This window comes from Carettochelys insculpta, chromosome 10 (assembly GCF_033958435.1).
Source record: "Carettochelys insculpta isolate YL-2023 chromosome 10, ASM3395843v1, whole genome shotgun sequence".
Classification (NCBI taxonomy): Eukaryota; Metazoa; Chordata; order Testudines; family Carettochelyidae; genus Carettochelys; species Carettochelys insculpta.
In genome coordinates, this window is record NC_134146.1 from 49,686,225 (window position 1) to 49,704,187 (window position 17,963).

The 17,963-nt window shown below is 48.4% G+C and overlaps 2 protein-coding genes across 30 annotated transcripts in view; both read left to right on the plus strand.

The window, feature by feature from the left end:
- The window catches only part of LPP (LIM domain containing preferred translocation partner in lipoma), a 456,239-nt gene that overhangs the window by 152,355 nt on the left and 285,921 nt on the right, over positions 1-17,963 (plus strand). The gene's annotated exons all lie outside the window — the stretch shown is intronic.
- LOC142018671 (uncharacterized) lies at positions 13,633-17,753 on the plus strand. The gene is made up of 3 exons (XM_075004626.1): positions 13,633-13,654; positions 15,798-16,154; positions 16,936-17,753. Exons 1-3 carry the CDS (start codon positions 13,633-13,635, stop codon positions 17,565-17,567), a joined length of 1,011 nt encoding a protein of 336 aa, XP_074860727.1. The 3' UTR covers positions 17,568-17,753.

Below are 17,963 nucleotides of genomic sequence, written 5' to 3' on the forward strand. Positions count from 1 at the left end.
AAGGGGAGTGATGGGGGAGTTTCTTCCCTTGACCCCTTCTCGTGAGGATTCCACAGCAACTCGACCCAAGGTACGTGGACTCCAGCTGTTCTGTTCACATACCTGGAGCTGTGTACTGTAAGTCGACATTGCTCTGCAGTGTAGACCAGGCCTAAGTGTCTTACGTTGGATGTTGTTTGTGTGGGGAATTCCATTTAAGCTGGAGTCCCAAACTTGAAGTGTTGGCAGTGTTGGACTAGGGATGTGATCAAGTATCGACGTACATGACTAACTGATAAGCATCAGCTTATTGCTTAGTGCTACCGGTTCTCATAGCTCCCCCACCCCCAGGTAAATAGGGCGTGGTTGGCTCAACTTCTATCCCTGCTAGTGCCAGGATCAGGCAGTTTCCCTTGACTGTCGCTCTACATCTAAAAGGCTGAACAGCAGACAGGTTGGCTCAGCTTCTGTCCCCCCTCCTCACCCCTGCTGCTCTGCATTTAAAAGGCTCAGCAGCGCACAGAGATGCAAAGTGGCAGGGGAGGGGGGAAATTCTGGTGGTTGCTTGGCTACCGGATTACTCGCTCTTTGCCATCCTTACGTTGGACCCCACATCATGCAGATTGAAAGACCATCTCTGGCTGCTGTTGCCTATATTGTGTTAGCTGCTGTCTAAGAACATTGCATCACTACAACCGCTGATTGCTGTCACACTGTTACTGATAGTAACCTCAGGATATGTTCACTTTTACTTGGTTTCTATTTGACCTTGTGCATCTCTGCCTCTTGAGACTTGTGAGGGAATCCTCCATATTTGAGGTTAAGGACAGGTTTACTATAGCGATACCAGCGACTGCTCTTACAAGAAGTCCAGTTTGGTGTGTCTCTTTTTTGTCTATATGATAAATCTCTCGTTCAGTGTGTAAATGAATGAGCTCCTTGGGCACCCCTTTCCCCCATTCAGAAGCTCAGACATACAATCAGCAAGCGCTGCCATAAAAACGTGCTCTGAGGAGACAAGTTCAGGACCCTTCTCTCCAGTCAAGTCCACTTGCTAAACATAACTTTTCTTTTTTTTAAAAACAAACAAAAAAAACTAATTAATGTGCATTTAGTTCCGGTGCCATTCTGGCTCTTCTGGAAGTTGAACTCCTCTGTCCAGTCCCTGAACAAGGACAGCACAAGGTGGGCTTGTGGTTAAGGGACTGAGACGTGGGAGATCGGGTTCAGTTTCCTGCTCTGCCACTGACTTCTTATCTGACTTCAGGCAAGTCACTCAGACCCGTATTTTTAAAGATGATTAGGTGTTGCTTCATTCGGCATTTTAACACCTAAAGGTATGTCTACGTAGCAGCCTTATTCTGAAATTGCACTTAGCTATTTTGAAATACAGCGTCTATACAGAGAGCCTTGTTTGATATAGAGCCACTGAATGCACTGTGGCTTATTTTGAAATAGGCTCTATTCCCTGTCTAAACAGCCCTTATTTTGAAATAAGTGCTATTCCTAGTAGAATGAGGTTTGCCTATTTCAAAATAAGCCAAACGCTATTTTGAAATTATTTTGAAATAGTGATTGGGCTGTGTAGACACCAGGATAGTTATTTTGAAATAACTTTGTTGTGTAGACTTACCCTAAGTCTGATTTTTGAAAAGTGACTTAACACTCAGGAGCCTAAATCTCATTTAAAGTCAGTGGGATGTAGACTCCTAAAGTGGCTAAATTTCCTTTGAAAATACCACTTCTAAAACTCTGGCTCTGGGTTTCTCTGGCCCTCAGTTTCCCATCTGTAAAATGGGGGTAATGGTGCTTTCCTACTTCAAGGGGAAGTTTGTGAAGATAAACTCATTATTGCTTGTGTAGTGGCTCAGGTATCGATTGTCTGCAAAGACAGAGCTCAAGTTGAAAGAGTGGCAGAGCAAAATTCCCCACCACTGTGCCCTGTCCCTTGCCTATGCTATCTGTTAGTCATCAGATGTTAAAATCTTTCAACCACCAATGCCCTGGGTCAGAATCGAAATGGAGATGTGTGCAACCCTGTAGCCCATGAACATCAACAGAGCTAATATCATAGCCCGTGCAGTCCTCTGACCGGCAATCTCATCGGGTTGCTCTATGCTGATAGCACAACCCGTCTGCTAAGAAGTTATTACAAGCTCATGCCTCTGTTTCTGCATTGTTCCTTCTCATATGTAATTCTTGGGCAAACCTGCGGGGAGGATTTGATTGTTATCTGAACATTGCTGCAGGGGTGGGGGTGGGGGGAGCCCATCTGTTCGACAAAGAGACAGTCAAAAGAGCGGGCTTCGTGACTAAATAAGTTCACATCTGTTGAGCAGAACCATCAAACAGCAGGCTGGGGACCATTAATGCAAATCACATGTTGGAACCACAAGTAAGTATTGATCCGTGTGAGTGGCCTCTGGTTTCTCTAATTAGTCTCTTTCCCCTCTGTCAGTTCGCTATGCAAATGATGCTGCACCAAAATGACACGTGTGTGTGTGTTTCTTTTTTTGCATGACTAAGCAACTTTATGGCACCATTTGGCAGTATTGGCTCATAGCAGCAACTGGAAACCAAGCAAAGCACTGAACTGCAATAGCAGAACTGGTAGGCTGAGGTGGTGAACAATACAGACTGAAACTAGTCCTTGGTAACACCATGGCAGTAAAGAATACCATGGAGGTTACTAGCCATAGAGAGTTACCTGCGTTTGGCAGTGGTTCGCTTTTGGGAGGTCTTATGCAATGTCATCTGGAGAGAGCCTGATAGAGACATCCGAGAAATAGCTGAGAGCTGGTCTTTCCAATGTTTTTATTGCCTTCAAACGAAGTCTGCACTAGGCAGGTAAGTCAATTGCAGATACGCAATTCTAGCTATGCAACTGCAACACCTAGAATTGCATATCTGCAATTGACTTACCTGGCTGTCCTCACTGAGGAAGGTTGAGGGGAGAGTTTCTCCCGTCAACCTCCCTTATTTTCACAATAGGGAGGAATACAGGGGTTGACGGCTGACTCTAACGGTCGGTTTTGTGTATCTCCACCAGGTGTGTGAAAGCAAACCCAAAAAGATTGACCCTGAGTAGGTCGATCTTCTGGGTACTGTAGACACAGCCAAAGGGGCAGCTGAGACCACTCCTTTGGGTGGACTGTTGGCTCCCGACTGATATGACGCTTGTCTTGGTATTGACTGTTCAATATTTTTTTTCATCACCAGAAAAAAGTGGATGTAACAAATACTGAAGATGAGACTTCATTTAGCATCTCTGGAAAAGTCCCTTCCCTGAGTAGTATGTTCCTTTACACAACTGCTAACTGCAGCTGGTGAAACTTTTTGAACATTTTGTTGCTGAAAAATTTTTTCCAAATCAGAATTTTCCTGTTTTTGGGATGTTCTATTTTTGATGAAAATTTGAAGAAAAAAAAAGCTCCATTTCAATTCTGTATGTGTTTTCCCCTCTTTCCTCCCTTTTTTCAGTGACAAAAGGGACAGAGGATGAGAAGGGGGAAAAGGGATGGAAGAGGGGAAGCAAGAAAAGGTCATTTCCAAAATTGGAACTTTTTCAATGGAAAAAAAAGCATTTATGGAAAAATTGAGGTGAACAGGAAATCATTTCTTTCCATAACTTTTTGTTTTCCATAACTTGTAGAACAACAATGGCTTTGACAAATTTCAATTCCATTTTTGGGCTAGCTCTCTGACTAACTCAGTAAGGGTCCACTGCAAGCATAAATATGAGGTAGAGGCTAACGTGATCTATACAGAAGCCTGGAAACACCTAGAGTCTCTGAAATCACAGGTTTTGAATCCAGGCTGGGTTACCTCAGCTCTTTATATTTCTGAGGTGCATACATTCTGTGGTCTGGGTGAGTTTTCATGGGACTCTATTCTCTTTGACTGCATGCTAAAGATTGCACAGTGCTTTCTAAATCCAGTATTCTGGTCCAAAAGGTTCTCTCTTGCCCCCATCCCACCTGAGTTATCCTGCTTGGCCAGGGCGACATTTTCCAAAGGGGTGACTGCAGTCAGCTCTACTTTGCACTGATTCTGCCCACAGTTCCAGTCAGAATGGCAGATGCTCATCACTTGTGCTACCTCACGATGGAAGGGGCTTCAAGCTGGACTTTCAAATCAAGGACCCTATTTTAGAAAAGAATTGTCAGTAATTGTCTGCTGCTAGGGTGAGCCTATTTCATTGCTGATGTGAGTTCTGCACACATACACAGTAGTTTAGGGAGCATTTACTGATCTTGGGTGGTTGAAAGGCTCCATCAAAGTAGCTGGTATTAGAAACTATTGTTTTGGAAGACTAAATACTATATTTGCAGAGAGCTCTAAGGCCTCTGTATGTTTTGCAGACACAAATATGTGGGAGTTGGCTTTGACCCGTAGTTATGTATGGAAGCTGCCTTTTGCTGGGCATTTAATCCATTTATTTAGATTTACACACATTACATGTGTGCTCTTGTGCCCTTGATGTAAATTAGAAGCAGAACACACCTAAGAACCAGACCTAACTGAAAATGCAGCAGGACAATTCAACACATCCCTCATTAGTGAACTAGACAGCTCCCTCGCTCACACCCGCTTTCTGTTCTCTGTGCGTACAACTTCTTCCTCCCATGCCCAGCTTGAAAAGGTGTGGTGAAAATGCTGCCCTTTGCTGTGTGACCCAAAGATGATTGGATTTGGGCTATGCCACAACAAGGGGCTCACATGTTTGGACTAGTGTAGCTGTTCTGTTTGTATTCTGTGAACGTGCCTATCTTATAACTGTAGTTTTAAAAAATTTATGTAGATGGCACACGCCTGCACTATGTCCTTGTGCATGAACTCAGCTCTGTGATGTTAAGCTTCCAGAGTAGAGGTTCCCAACCTTTTCAGTAGTGTGGGTCCCTAACGACCCCCCAAACCATTTGTGGACCTCCCCATTAAAGCTAATTCTAGCCACTATATACATTTCATTAGATGAAAAAGGAAACCACAGCATAGATTTTTGGACAGCAAATTAATAATATTATTGGAAGAGATTTAATTTAACAATAATAATGGGTTGTAACTTTGCAATGCATTTAAAACTTATTTTCTGTGATCATTTTTATTGCTCCTTTATTTTTTTCCATGGATGGCAGGAAATACCTCTGCAGATCCCAGGTTGGGAGCTGCTGTTCTAGGGCGAGCAAGAGCATATGGGTGTCGCTTAGTGCAGCTACCAAACATTTCATAACACAGTGCACCTCTGCAGCACTGTCCAGGCAGAGGATCTGAAAGTTGTTTTCCGCCATCCCTGAACTGAGTAGTTTAGAAGCCTACACAAGTGTCGTTATCCCCATCAATATCTTGGGGATAGACTTAGACAAACGGGGGATCAGCTAGCCTAAGGTAACAGAGAAATGCAGCCAGCAAGCCAGGAGAGAATCTGGAATTCAACTCCTAAGCTTGTGCCTTAGTCACCAGATAGTAGTTGCAGCAGCAGCACACAGTTAACCTGTGGAACTCTTTGCCAGAGGATGTTGTGAAGAACTGGACTTTAACAGGGTTCACAGAAGGGCTAGATAAATTCAAGGGGTTAGGTCTATCAATATTTATTAGCCAGGATGGGTAGGAATGATGTCACTAGCCTACGTCTGATGATTACCTCTTCTGTTCGTTCTCTCTGGGGCATCTGGCATTGCCCGCTGTGGGAAGACAGAACACCGCAAGAGATTGACCTCTGATCTGAACCAGTGTGGCCATTCGTGTTTTCTTCGCACTGGAGCCTGTGGCCTGTGTTTATAGAAAATAATAAAGGATTAAAGAGGTTTACACCTGACCTGTGGTTTCCTGGTCCTTTGTCTGAAAGTGTAATCATTCATCTTTGCTCATTTTCCTACACTTCTGCAACAGAAGATCTTCACTGAAAGAGTCATCTTCTCAGTACGCAAAGCAGCATTGAGGCATGGAAGTCTTGCCCTGGAAGCTGTATTTCATGTTCGTTACATCTAAGAAAAAATTACATTTGTGCTGATGGCTGCAGCCTGCAGTATTGACACTGGCAATTGGCTTCTGTGGCCTGACCACAGAATGGGCTTTTGATCACACATAGGTCATTTCCTTGGTGTTGTGTTGTGGGATTGGGAACCTGGAAATTGTCTTCCTTCGGGACAAACCTCAGAGATCTTTGTGATATGGTGTCTCTTAGCACTTGTGATGGTTACTAAGCAAGTGTCTCTGAATTTCCTTCCTCTAGGAGGCTACATTCTTTGGCATCTGCCTGCTATAGCTCCCTCCTCGTCCCAGCGGCTCAGTCTGGTTAAAGCCAGATCCCTTTGGTTCTTGTGATCCAGGCTTCGCCATAGAAAGGGACTGTTTCTTCTGTGTCTGTCTGCTTGGTGCCACTGGCTGACCTTTTTGCTGATGGTTCCTGGCCGCCAAAAACGCATTACTGTGCTCTCCTCTTGGTCAGAGAAAAGAAAGGAGCTCCTGCCTGGAGGTCCATTTTCTCTTGACTTTGGCCATTGCCAAGAGTGAGCTCCAGGTGGGCTGATGGGGGACAGAGAAGGCAATCGCCCCCCCCAGGCTCAGCATTTCAAAGGGGCCCTGAGATACAGCTGCTGCCACAGTAGCAGGAAGAAACCTGTTGGGCTTGGAGCTGTGTCCTGGGCTCTCCATCCAGGTCTAGCTTTGGTGCCTTTTGAATTAGGAATTGGAGCAAAACGTTTAGTCAGTCCAGTTTGCAGCAATTGCCATGGGATTTTTAATGACCCCCAGAGGCTGAGGCCTCTGATGCATGTCTTATGCCATATGACTCTGTTTGGGCATGTTAAGGGTTGTCTTGTGCGGCAGAAGTCAGGCGTCTGCTTTCTCCTGGCAGAGCTGTGACACATTCATGAGCGACAGATGAGATTAGCTAGATCTCTCTATCTCTAGGGAGTCTGCACTTCTTTTTGTTTCGGTGCCGATGGGTCAGTCAAGTTCAATTTATTGAGTTTTCAAAGCATAGTTTGTTCTGACACCGTGATGTGATGTGCTTGCAGAAGGAAGGCTTCGTTCTACGGCTTTATTGTATGTTTCCAGCCCCTGTTGACTCTAAAAGACCTCTGTGTAGCCTTCCAAACTATATTCATGTGGTTAGCTTGAAGGAGTATGAATTTTCTTTCCGGGTTACTACAAAGCTGTAGATAGAAACTAAGAGAAGGACAGTTTTGACTGAGTGTCAGAACGGAGATCTCAATGACGCTTTCAGGTAAGAGCTTATGTAGTATTAAGTCAATATCTTGCATGCCATATCTCCGGGGGTGACTACAGACAAAGATGCAGGAAGATGAGCTAGATCAGCAGTGAGCAAACTTTTTACGTCGGGCACCACTTTTTATCCCTGCAATTAGCAGAGTTCTCCCAACCTGTCTAATGTAACCCAAACTGAGAAAAATTTTGGTTAAGTTCATATGGAGGGGGGAAAAGCCTCTTTCAGCTTGTGAAAGCTTTATTAATCCATCTATAAATGTGAATATACAGACAGAAAACAGGAACAGATTTCAACATTTTAAAAGAGGTGGATGAGCCTGAGACCCACCAGCCGATCATGCTGTTCCCCCCCATACAAAATGTTATGCCCCTATGAGGGGGCCCTCCCCCGCATGCACCCTGTCTTAGGTAATTGACATGTGTTTCCTATCTGCAACTTTTATAATTTTCTATCCCTATTTGTTCTGACCTGCATTTAAATTCTGCTGTCAATTTGTCAAAGTGTGGAAAAATTCCCCCACCCCTGACTGAGTGGTGCTGGCAAATGTCCTGCTGCAGATGCAGCTATGGGGACAAAGAGTCCTCTGCGTAGTATAACTTAACCGGCATAGGCCGTACTGGCCCAAACCACGCTGATTTAAACTGCGTCTCTATCAGGAGGGTTTCAGAGCGTCTCTATCAAGTGCAGTTATGTTGGTAAATGCTCCTGAGTGTAGACAAGGTCTTAGTCTGTGGAAATCTGTAGATTAAGTGCTGTTGTTGAAGTCCTGTTATTTGAGGCACTTAAAGCAAGAGTACCATGGTAGAGGAAAACACCCTGTAAAGAATTGTCTAGCACTGGAAGTGGATGGGACAAGACGACCCAAACAGCTAACTTCCTCCTCCAGTTCCAAGACTGTATGAATGATTCCCCACCCCAGCGGGTTCTCTTGAAACCAGTGAATGCTTCTAGTATTGTTGTTTGGCAGAAGAAGGACATTGATGCTTGCAGGAGGACGGTCTGAAGAGTGTAACATCAATCCATAAAAGAGTACTGACGCAGAGTGCTGGGCCTGAGGAAGAGGCAAGGGAGAACTTATTCCCACTCAGACATGCTGCTGGGGACTGAGCCACTGTTCAGAAACCACACTCGACTCTGGCAGACAAAGAAGAAATCCAGACTCAGAGAGGGATCGCAAGCAAGGGCCAAGGACTACAAATATGTTAAAGTTCCTTGACACTCAAAAAGTGACTGCAAAACCAGCACCACCTCATGCGGATCCCCCACGCCTGGTGGCTCTGTCTACACCTTGGCTGGCAGACAGACACACTAGCAACACTTGACCTAGGCATTTAGGAGGGCTTGAGAGTCCCAGCTGCTGCCTGAGTTGTGGTTTCTGCACAGCTACTTTCAGTGTGCTAAAGTGTGTGTCTTCTCAGGTTTACTTCCAACGTCAGAGGAAAGATACACGGTGTCTTGGAGTCACTTGAGCTCATGTTAGATCTACAGATCCAATCCAGGAACCAACTTGCGTTAGTCTTGCCTGTTGTTTTCCAAACCACCTAAGTTCTCTATGCAGAATCCTTGTTATGGGTGTGATGTGGGAGGACTTCATTTCAACGGGGGAAGTTTCTTGACTTGTAAATTCTGCAAATGTGAACTGGAAACTGAGAGAGGATTAAGCATGGATCCTGGCATAGCCTTACTGCTTTTTAACTGGGATCCTTCATACTTTAAAACAGAAGAATCAGAAATGTTCACTGCGCAGTTCAGCAACTATTAAGGTGTTCAAAACGGATCATGGTTTGGTTTTTCAAATGGCTGTTACTGATGTGAAATTGACGAGGAAAAATACCGTGGGGGGAAATCTTTCACCGGGTTGCTCATGGTGGTTTTCTAAGTAATTATACCAATTCCAAGGCTTGGTTTAAGCTCCCAAATGAGATTGGAATTTTGTCATTGTAACCCTGTTTGGAGTCCATGAGAAATATGAAAGCCTCACTCCTCAAGCTCACTGGCCACAGGTGGAGAAATAAACTCACCCCATGTCCAGGGGAGACTGGGGCCAGGAGAAATAAGCAGCTTTCGGCTTCTATAAAGAACAAATCTCCCTGGTTAGTCTTGATTTCTGCCTTTGACAGAATTGAGGAATTAGGATGAGAGAGACCACGAAGAATGTTGGATTTAGAATGAGCATCTTTTGGCGTCTCAAATGTCAGACAAGATGTAAATGGCTTCAAAGTGAAGCCCATCCTACAGATTACCAGACTAGAAAGCTGTCAATAAAGAGTAACAAATCATGGCATTTTATCACGTTGGGAGAGGGATCCAAATGGCTTGATGCTGGGAGTTATTTTTGGAAGTGGGAGTTGCACTATGTGAGGATTGGGAAGGGCATGTGGGTGACCCCTGCTATCCCAGCTCACTTGCATGTATAATGGTAGTCCATGGATCCGATGATGACAAATCTGTGCAGATCATCTGTTGTTGGTCTCATGGTGTGCCCTCTGGTGACTGTATAAGCCAATTCTAGAGGTGCACATTTTGCCACAGATCAGTCTGTGGTTGTGCATTGCTGATGCTCTGTGACATTGTTTGCGTGCCTTTTGTAGACGCCAGCAGCGGTCTTCCTTAAAGGCAATGCAGGTATTTCTGACTGCACGCCACTGTGTCCTGTCACTGGCGGCGTCCTCAAGGTCCCTAGGTTTGATACTGCTGTACTGCAGATTGGCTTTGATGGTATCCTTGTAGCATTTCCGTGGACGACCTATACACTGGATGCCCTGGGAGAGTTCACCATACAGAAGCTGGCGAGGGATTCTGTTGGCATCCTCGCGGTTGACATGACCGGTCCAACATAGTGTGACTTCATAATCATCATTTCGATGTTTGTCATCTGGGCTCTCTCGAGGACCTCAAGATTGGGCACTTCATCTTGTCAGCGGATCTTCATGATGTTACGGAGGCAGCGCATGTGGAATGCTTCGAGCTGCTTGATGTGACGCCCGTATAGTGTCCATGTTTTGCACCCATACAAAAGAGATGAGAGAACAACAGCTCTGTACACAAGCAGTTTTGCTGACATCCGGATGTTATGGTGGTTAAGAACTTTGACACACAGACAGCCAAGTGCCTGGCTCACTTTGGATATTCGCGCGTTGATCTCGTTGTTCAGTGATCCAGGTATTTAAAGTTCTCCACTACTTTAAGCTGAGTGCTGTCAATGGAGATACTCAGGACAGGAGCATTTGATCCAGGTGCAGGTTGATGGTGGTTTGATCAGGTTTGAGCAGGTTTGATCCAGGTGCAGGTTCTGTCTTTCTGAGGCTGGTAGTTAGTCCAAAAAGTTGTGAGGCCTCAGCAAACTTGACGACAATGTGCTGAAGATCGTTTTCAGTGTGAGCCATAAGGGCACAGTTGTCAGCAAAGAGTACCTCAGAAAGGAGTTTCTGCACTGTCTTAATCTTAGCATTCAGGTGACGGAGGTCAAAAAGTGAACCATCATGCTGGTATTTCAAGTATATACCTTGGTCCAGATCTTTCATTGCATGGTTAAGGACGCATGCAAAGAACAGGTTAAATAAGACAGGAGTGAGAACACATCCTTGTTTCGTGCTGTTGGTGATGTTGAAGGGGGCTGATGTGGCTCCATCAGACAGTACTTTGCCTGTCATGTCGTCATGGAAAAGGCGTATAATCTGGACAAATTTTCTTGGGCAGCCAAGTTGTATTAGAGTGGTCCAAAGGGCTTCCCTGTTGACAGTCTCAAACACCTTTGTCAGATCTATGAAGACAGCATATAGGTGCATGTTCTGTTCAATGCACTTCTCTTGTATTTGTCTGACGGCAAACACCATTTTGGCTGTGCGCCGGCCAGGTCGAAAACCACATTGACTTTCATGTAGATTTGCCTCGGAAATACTGGCTATTAGGCGGTTCAAGATGATGTGGGTGATGATCTTCCCTCCAACGGAGAGGAGGGATATGCCTCTGTAGTTTCCACATTCTGCTTTGCTTCCTTTATTCTTGAAAAGAGAGACGACAATAGCATCGCGGAGGTCCCGTGGTATGTCTTCATCCTCCCAGATGCTGATGATCACGCTATGGAATGCTGCTAGTGCTGCTGGACTTGCCGCTTTATATATCTGTGCTGGTTTCCCATCTTTTCCAGGAGCTTTTCCTGAACTCATCTGGCCAACAGCTCTTCTTAATCTCATCTATAGTGGGTGGAAAGTCAAGATCTGTCAGGACGGGCTGTTGTAGAGTTTCATTGAGGACATTATTACTCACAGTCGCTGGTCTGTTAAGGAGGTTGCTAAAGTGTTCTCGCCGTCTTTCGTTGATGCCCTCTTTGTCTTTGACCAGCGTTGTGTTGTCTGATGAGACCAATGGGGTAGTCCTTGGTTTAGAAGGTCCATAGACAGTCTTAATAGCACCAAAGAACATCTTTGAGTTCTGGGTCTCAGCACAGTGCTCAATTTCTTTGGCTTTGCTCTCTCACCAGCTGGTGGGAGAGCACTTGCATGTAAGGCAGTTGTAATATGGCTGTGGACACTTGAGGGAGCATGGAAGGCAGAGGCTTGTACTGCTTGGAGTGTTAGTTGACCCAGCAGGGACGTGTCGTGGCAGGACTCCATCTTTGGATGCTAGCAGAGCAGAGCCACATTAGGGTTTTGCGAGTGCGTCTGGAGTCTGCCCATAAGGCAGTCGCTGCCTTATGGAGCTTATAATTTAAGTAGGGCACAGACAGTCCGAACAAACCATTGTAAGCGTATGGGCAATTACAGAGGTGTATGAAGCCTCATGGTAAGTGAGATGATGAGAGGTTATGGTTTTATGTCATTGGCGGATCTTAAGGATGGAATGGTATTTAGACGCATGGGTGTAGAACAAAAGATGAGAATGTAGACGAAGGATGGAGCCGGCTGTATAGAGATGTATATTGGCTTAAACAAAATATCTCCATCCATGCGATGCCACCTATGACTTCCCTAAGTATGATACTCAGTGGCTACGTCTACACTATCCCATTTGGATGGCCATTTCGAAGTTTACTAACGAAGCAGGGAAATACATATTCAGGGCCTCATTAGCATGCCGGCAGCTGTGGCACTTTGAAATTGCTGCGGCTCGTCCAGACGGGGCTCCTTTTCGAAAGGACTCCACCAACTTCGAAATCCCCTCCTTCCTATCTGCTGAAGTTTTGGGGTAGTGTAGACACAGCCAATACCAGGCAAATCCTTTCCTCCCTTACATCACGACAGCTCCATGACCTCCCAAAGAGCATTTGGTCTGTGTTGCAAAAGGAAAGGTGAAAGTCAGATTGATTTGGGTCGAGTCTGATTACAGAAGAGTCAGCATGTCTCAGTTCCATGAGAGACAAACATGCTGACGCTTTCAAGTGGAAGCAAATTGGTACTTTATCCTTCCATTGTTTATCTGATCAGTGGTAAATTGAGTTTGGATCCTCTTCCCGTTAGCCTGTTGCTTTCTTGCAGCAGTGAATGGCATCCAGTAATTAAAAGCAACACAGACCTTGTTAGGCTTTTGTTGTTGTTCAGTATGATGCTGTTGGAATCCCTAGTCTGACTTTTCTAGATAATGTGGTCTCATTTTGGGGTTGATGAATTCCAGTTCCCTGTTGTGCTACGTTCTTTTATAGCTAGAAGGCTCTGAGCTATGATGTTAGGATGGTCTGTCTGTTGAGACAGGAGCCAGTTAGTTCCCTTATCTATACAGCTTGATTCCACACATTCCTGTTCATGTTACTTAGCATTAGTACTTAAGGTAACTGCCATACTGGATCAGACCATTAGCTTGGCCAGGCCCAGCTGACCTTCCCATCTCCAGCAATGGTGAGATACCGAATACCTCGAGATAAGGAGAGCAAAGTTGCACAGAGTGCTGTGTTACAGGGTGGCCTGCCCTGTCAGGGCTAAAAGGCCTGTGTCTGATCAGTCCTCTTTGCTGAAGAGGTTCACCCCAGGGCTAGATCAGGGTATTCCACTAGAAGGAGCAGCAGAAACCTGCAGGAAGAAGTGGGAAGCTCTAGCAGAGAGTTAGGAGAGACTCTTGCAGGGAAGACTCGGAGACCTGGGGAATGTGCCTCAGCTAGAAAGGGTGGGAGTAGTAACCTGCTAAGGCAGGAGGATGACCTGGATACCAAGGGAGTTTGGAAGTCAGAGTCAGAAGACTCTGCTGAAGCCAGATGAAGCTTTGGGGTGGTGATAAGATTGGGATCCAGACCCAGAGAGGAGGGGGCCCCCTGTCTTGAGGGAAAAGAGAGAGGGACACTTACCTGGGGGTGGCTCCTGGAGGGTCAGACTGTGTAGCGTGAACCTAGGGGAAGAGTGATATAAATTATCCTTGGACTGGGAGAGAGCAGTTTCTTTAGGAAGTCCCCAAAGAGACAAAGGTAGGGTGCCTCAGAGAGGCTTCTGACCATGGAGGAGCTCTCAAAAGATGGTGAGCCCTGTAACAATGTGCCAGTTTATTGGCTGTAAGTTTTTGCTTGCAACGTTCTTAACTGTTTTTCATGTTTAAGTGACTGGTCCTGGAATATCATTTTGTGTTCCGCTATCCGCACTTCAAGGAGTAAGTTGAAAAATTAGAAAGGTTTCAGAAAAGAGCTACAAGTGTAATTCCAGGTCTGGAAAGCCTGCAGTAGAGGGAGAGATTAAAGAAGCCCTGTTTCATTGATCCAAGAGATATTTGAGGTGCCTTGATTGTAGTCTACAAGCACCTACACAGGGAAGAGATTTCTGAAAGTAGATAGTGCTTTAACTCAGATTAAATATGGCATAATGAGACCCAGTGGTTGAAAGGTGAAGCTAGACAAATTCAGATTAGAAACAAGGTATATTTTTGTCAGTGAGATTAAATACCTGTTGGAGAAACTTACCTAGGGGTATGGTGGAGTCACCGTTATAAGAAGTCAAGTCTCTCTCTGAGGTTAAACACAAGTTATGTGCTTGAGGCAGAACTTACTGGGTGAGATTTTATGGCCTCCTTTACCTTGCCCAAGGTGTAGATGATTGTAATGGTACCATTTGGACTTGGAATTGATGGAAAAATTGGTCTTTAACGGGGAATTGAATGAGGAGAAGGTAGTGGCTAGGGAAGCAGTTACTGCCAAGAGGATTGCATGGATTTATACATATCTCATAGATCTGGAAGGGACCTCGAGAGGTCATTGAGTCTGGTCAGAGGTCATTGAGTTCAGCGCCATCCCCGACAGATTTTTTTTAAGCTCTTTGCCCCTAAATGGCCCGTAAATGGCTCATTTAAGGAATGAGCTCACAGCCCTGTGTTTACAAGGCCAATGCTGAAACCACCCTTGGTATTGTGAGTAAGTGGAGACGGACTGTGGCAAGTGCTGGGATGGTTTGGTTTATTCAGGTTTGTCAGGAGGGTCTCACTGAAGGGAAATGGACAAGTCCAGAATGATTTTCTTGCTGAGGAATTGGCAGGCACGTGGTAGATGTAATATGCAGCCGCACTTTTCTGGAGGCGCTTTTGGCCAAGTTGTTGACATTAGTGGCAGCCCTCAATCCATTAAGTCGTTGCTGTGTGTGAGTTAGCGAGAGGCGGAGGGTGCTTGTAGAGCGGTTTGTTTCCCCAGGGCAGGGAGCCGTACTGGAGAGCCACAGGGCTGCTTAGTGGATTTGATTGTTGCTCACTGTTGTTTGCCTGGAAGGTGGCAGGCACATGACATGTTTCCCTTGGAGTGCGTAAAATTTGCCTGGGGCGTAGCATGGACAACAGCTATTGTCAGCACCCGTCCTTTCCATTTCTATTGCATCACCCCTTCACTGACTCCTTCCCTTCAACATCAGATTCCCGCGCTCTGCCCTGGCTGCCTGGGCCCCCCACAGCTCTCAAGCCACTGCTCACCTGAGCCGCGTCTACATTTGCACGCTACTTTGAAGTAGCGGCACCAGCTTCAAAATAGCGCCCGTCATGGCTACACGTGTTGGGCGCTATTTCGAAGTTAACATCGACGTTAGGCAGTGAGACATCGAAGCCGCTAACCCCATGAGGGGATGGGAATAGCGCCCTACTTCGACGTTCAACGTCGAAGTAGGGAACGTGTAGTCGTTGCGCGTCCCGCAACATCAAAATTGCGGGGTCCTCCATGGCGGCCATCAGCTGAGGGGTTGAGAGACGCTCTCTCCAGCCCCTGAGCTCAATGGTGGCCGCGTGGAGCGGCCCCTTAAAGCTCCCCGCCCCCTCCCTTCCTGTGCAGGAAGCTGAGAGAGCGTGCAGGCAGCATCAGTAACACGCGGCTAGCCTGCACACTCCTCTGCAGCCACACACACCCCCACCCGCCGCGATGGCCGCACGGCAGCCCCCCCAGCGCCCCCAGGGGATCCCCCCCAATGGGAGCCAGGGCTCACAGCCCAGCAGCCAGGCGGGGAAGCGGCAGCGGGGCCCCTCCTGGACGGAGGCCGAGCTGCGGGACCTGCTGGGGCTCTGGAGCGAGGAGGTGGTGCTCCAGGTAATGGGGAGCAAGAGGCGGAACGCGGATGCGTTCGCTCAGCTGGCCGAGGGCCTGGCCGCCCGGGGTCACCCTGCCCGCACTCCGGATCATGTCCGGAGTAAAGTGAAGGAGCTGCGGCAGGCATACGCCCGGGCCTGGGATGCGGCCGGCCAATCTGGGGCCGCCCCCGTCACTTGCCCCTTTTACAGAGAGCTCAGGGCCCCCGGCACACCACCTCCCCTCTGGCCACTCTTGATACCTCGGCCGAGGAGCCCCAGCAGGTCCCGGAGGCGGAGTCCGCCCCGGAGGCAAGCCCCGCACCCCGGGGGCCCCCCCAGGAGCCCACCCCTGGGGCACCGGAGGAGGAGGAGGAGGAGAGGGACTCCTCCTCCAGTGACGCCGGCCTGCACATCATTCTCCCATCCAGGAGCTCCAGCCGGGCATCCGCCCCCTGGGTGTCCCCCGACCGTGGGAGTGGACCGTCAGGTATGTACCCCCCCGGTGCACACCCCTGGGGTTGAGGGGCGGGGGTAATAGATATGGCCAGGGCCCTCCATATGCCCAGATGACCATGGCCCCAAGGACAGCAGTGGCATGTCCCTCACAGGAGTGCATCAGCCCCTGCCGCCCCCAGCACGACAGTGCCATGCCCCATCCCCAGGGCTGGGGGGAGCGGAACCCGGGGGGAGGGGGTGGGACACCCAGCAGCAGCAGCAGCATGTGATGGAGTGGGGGGAGTGCAAATGCGAGACTCAGGCTAGATATGAGAAACAAGCTGAATAGCTCCCAGTGGCTAAGGATGATCCTGGGGCTACAACTGGCAGGTTACACCTCTGCCCTGAACAAAGAGGAGGGAGGAGCCGAGCTGGGTTTGAATTGGGGGTGGCAGTTAGAGGCTAGGGGAAGAGAGAGCTGGAAGGCAGCCAGCCTGAGGAGGGGGAAAGCTACACCCCAGAGGGGCACCCCTCGGGGTCTTCTCCCCAGGACGGGTTGGAAGGACCGTCTCTGACTGCTGTACTGTCGCTTCTGTGAGAAACTGGGCATCTGTTGCCTAATAAACCTCCTGTCGTACCTGCTGAGTTGAGAGTCACTCCTGCCAGTGAGCGGGGTGCAGTGCAGGGGGACCCCAGAACCCCATCACAGCAGCATCTCCCGGGGACAGGGATGGGGAACCTGCAGCAGAGGGGTGCGGGGGACAAGGGCCACGGCTCGGGGCCCACACTAATGGCTGTCTCCACACTTCTTCTCCCCCTCCTGTGTTCCGCAGCTGCACCATTGGAAGGACCGGAGAGCGCCGGCGAGGTGTCAGTGGTCCTGGAAAGCCCTCCGGGGCCATCACTCCAGGCCAGCCCCTTGGCAGAGCAACGACCGGCCCCACGGCGGGGAAGACGGCGGACGCAGCACCACCAGCCGCCGGCGATGGACCCCCAGCTGCTGGCCCTGCACCGTCGGCAGCTGGAGGTCGCCGAGCAGCGGCTGCGGGTGGAGGAACGCCGCCTCCACCTGCAGGAGCGGGCGCTGGCCTGGCGCCAGGAGGCATGGGGGGGCCTACATGCAGACCCTCAACCGCATCGCGGACTCCCTGGCCCCCCAGGCTGCACCGGCCGCCGCAGCGCCGCCCTGCCTGCTCCACCCGCTGCTCCAGCTGCTGCGCCGGCCGCCGTCGCACCGCCGCCGAGGGGGACCTGGGGCCAGCTGACACTCGCTGGCCATATCTCCCGGTCCGCCCGGCCCCCATCCAGCCCCGCCCAGGGCTGCGGCCGAGGTGGGGATCCCGGCCGCCTACCCGCAGCGCTGAACTGTAGGGGCGTGGGGCCCAGGACGTGGCCCCCCCCTCCTCCTTTGTATATATTCCCCCCAGTTTATTGTTCTTTTCTTGTAAATAGTTTGTATTTGTGACCATTACTTTGCTGATCCTTACCCCCCATGTAAATAGTTCTCCCCTTCCTTGTCTTCCCCTTTCATGTTATCCCGATTTTTATAATGTATATATATTTATCAGTTTGATTTCCCCTGTACATAGTTTGTCTTGTTCAGAATATTTATAATAATATTAATAATAATAATAGTAAGAGTTGTAGTAAAGAAAATGTTTGAGTTGACAAACAACGGTCTGCTTTTATTTTTACAAGAAAAGTAGCGGGGGTGTGCTCTTGGGTGCTCTGTGGTGTGGGCGTAGGGGCAGGGAGTATTGTGGAGGATGTGGGGGTGCAGTGGGGGGCCTGCCAGTGTTCACCCTGCGGCCTCATCGAACTGGGCCCTCAGGGCCTCCCGGACCCGGGTCCCTTCGGGGTC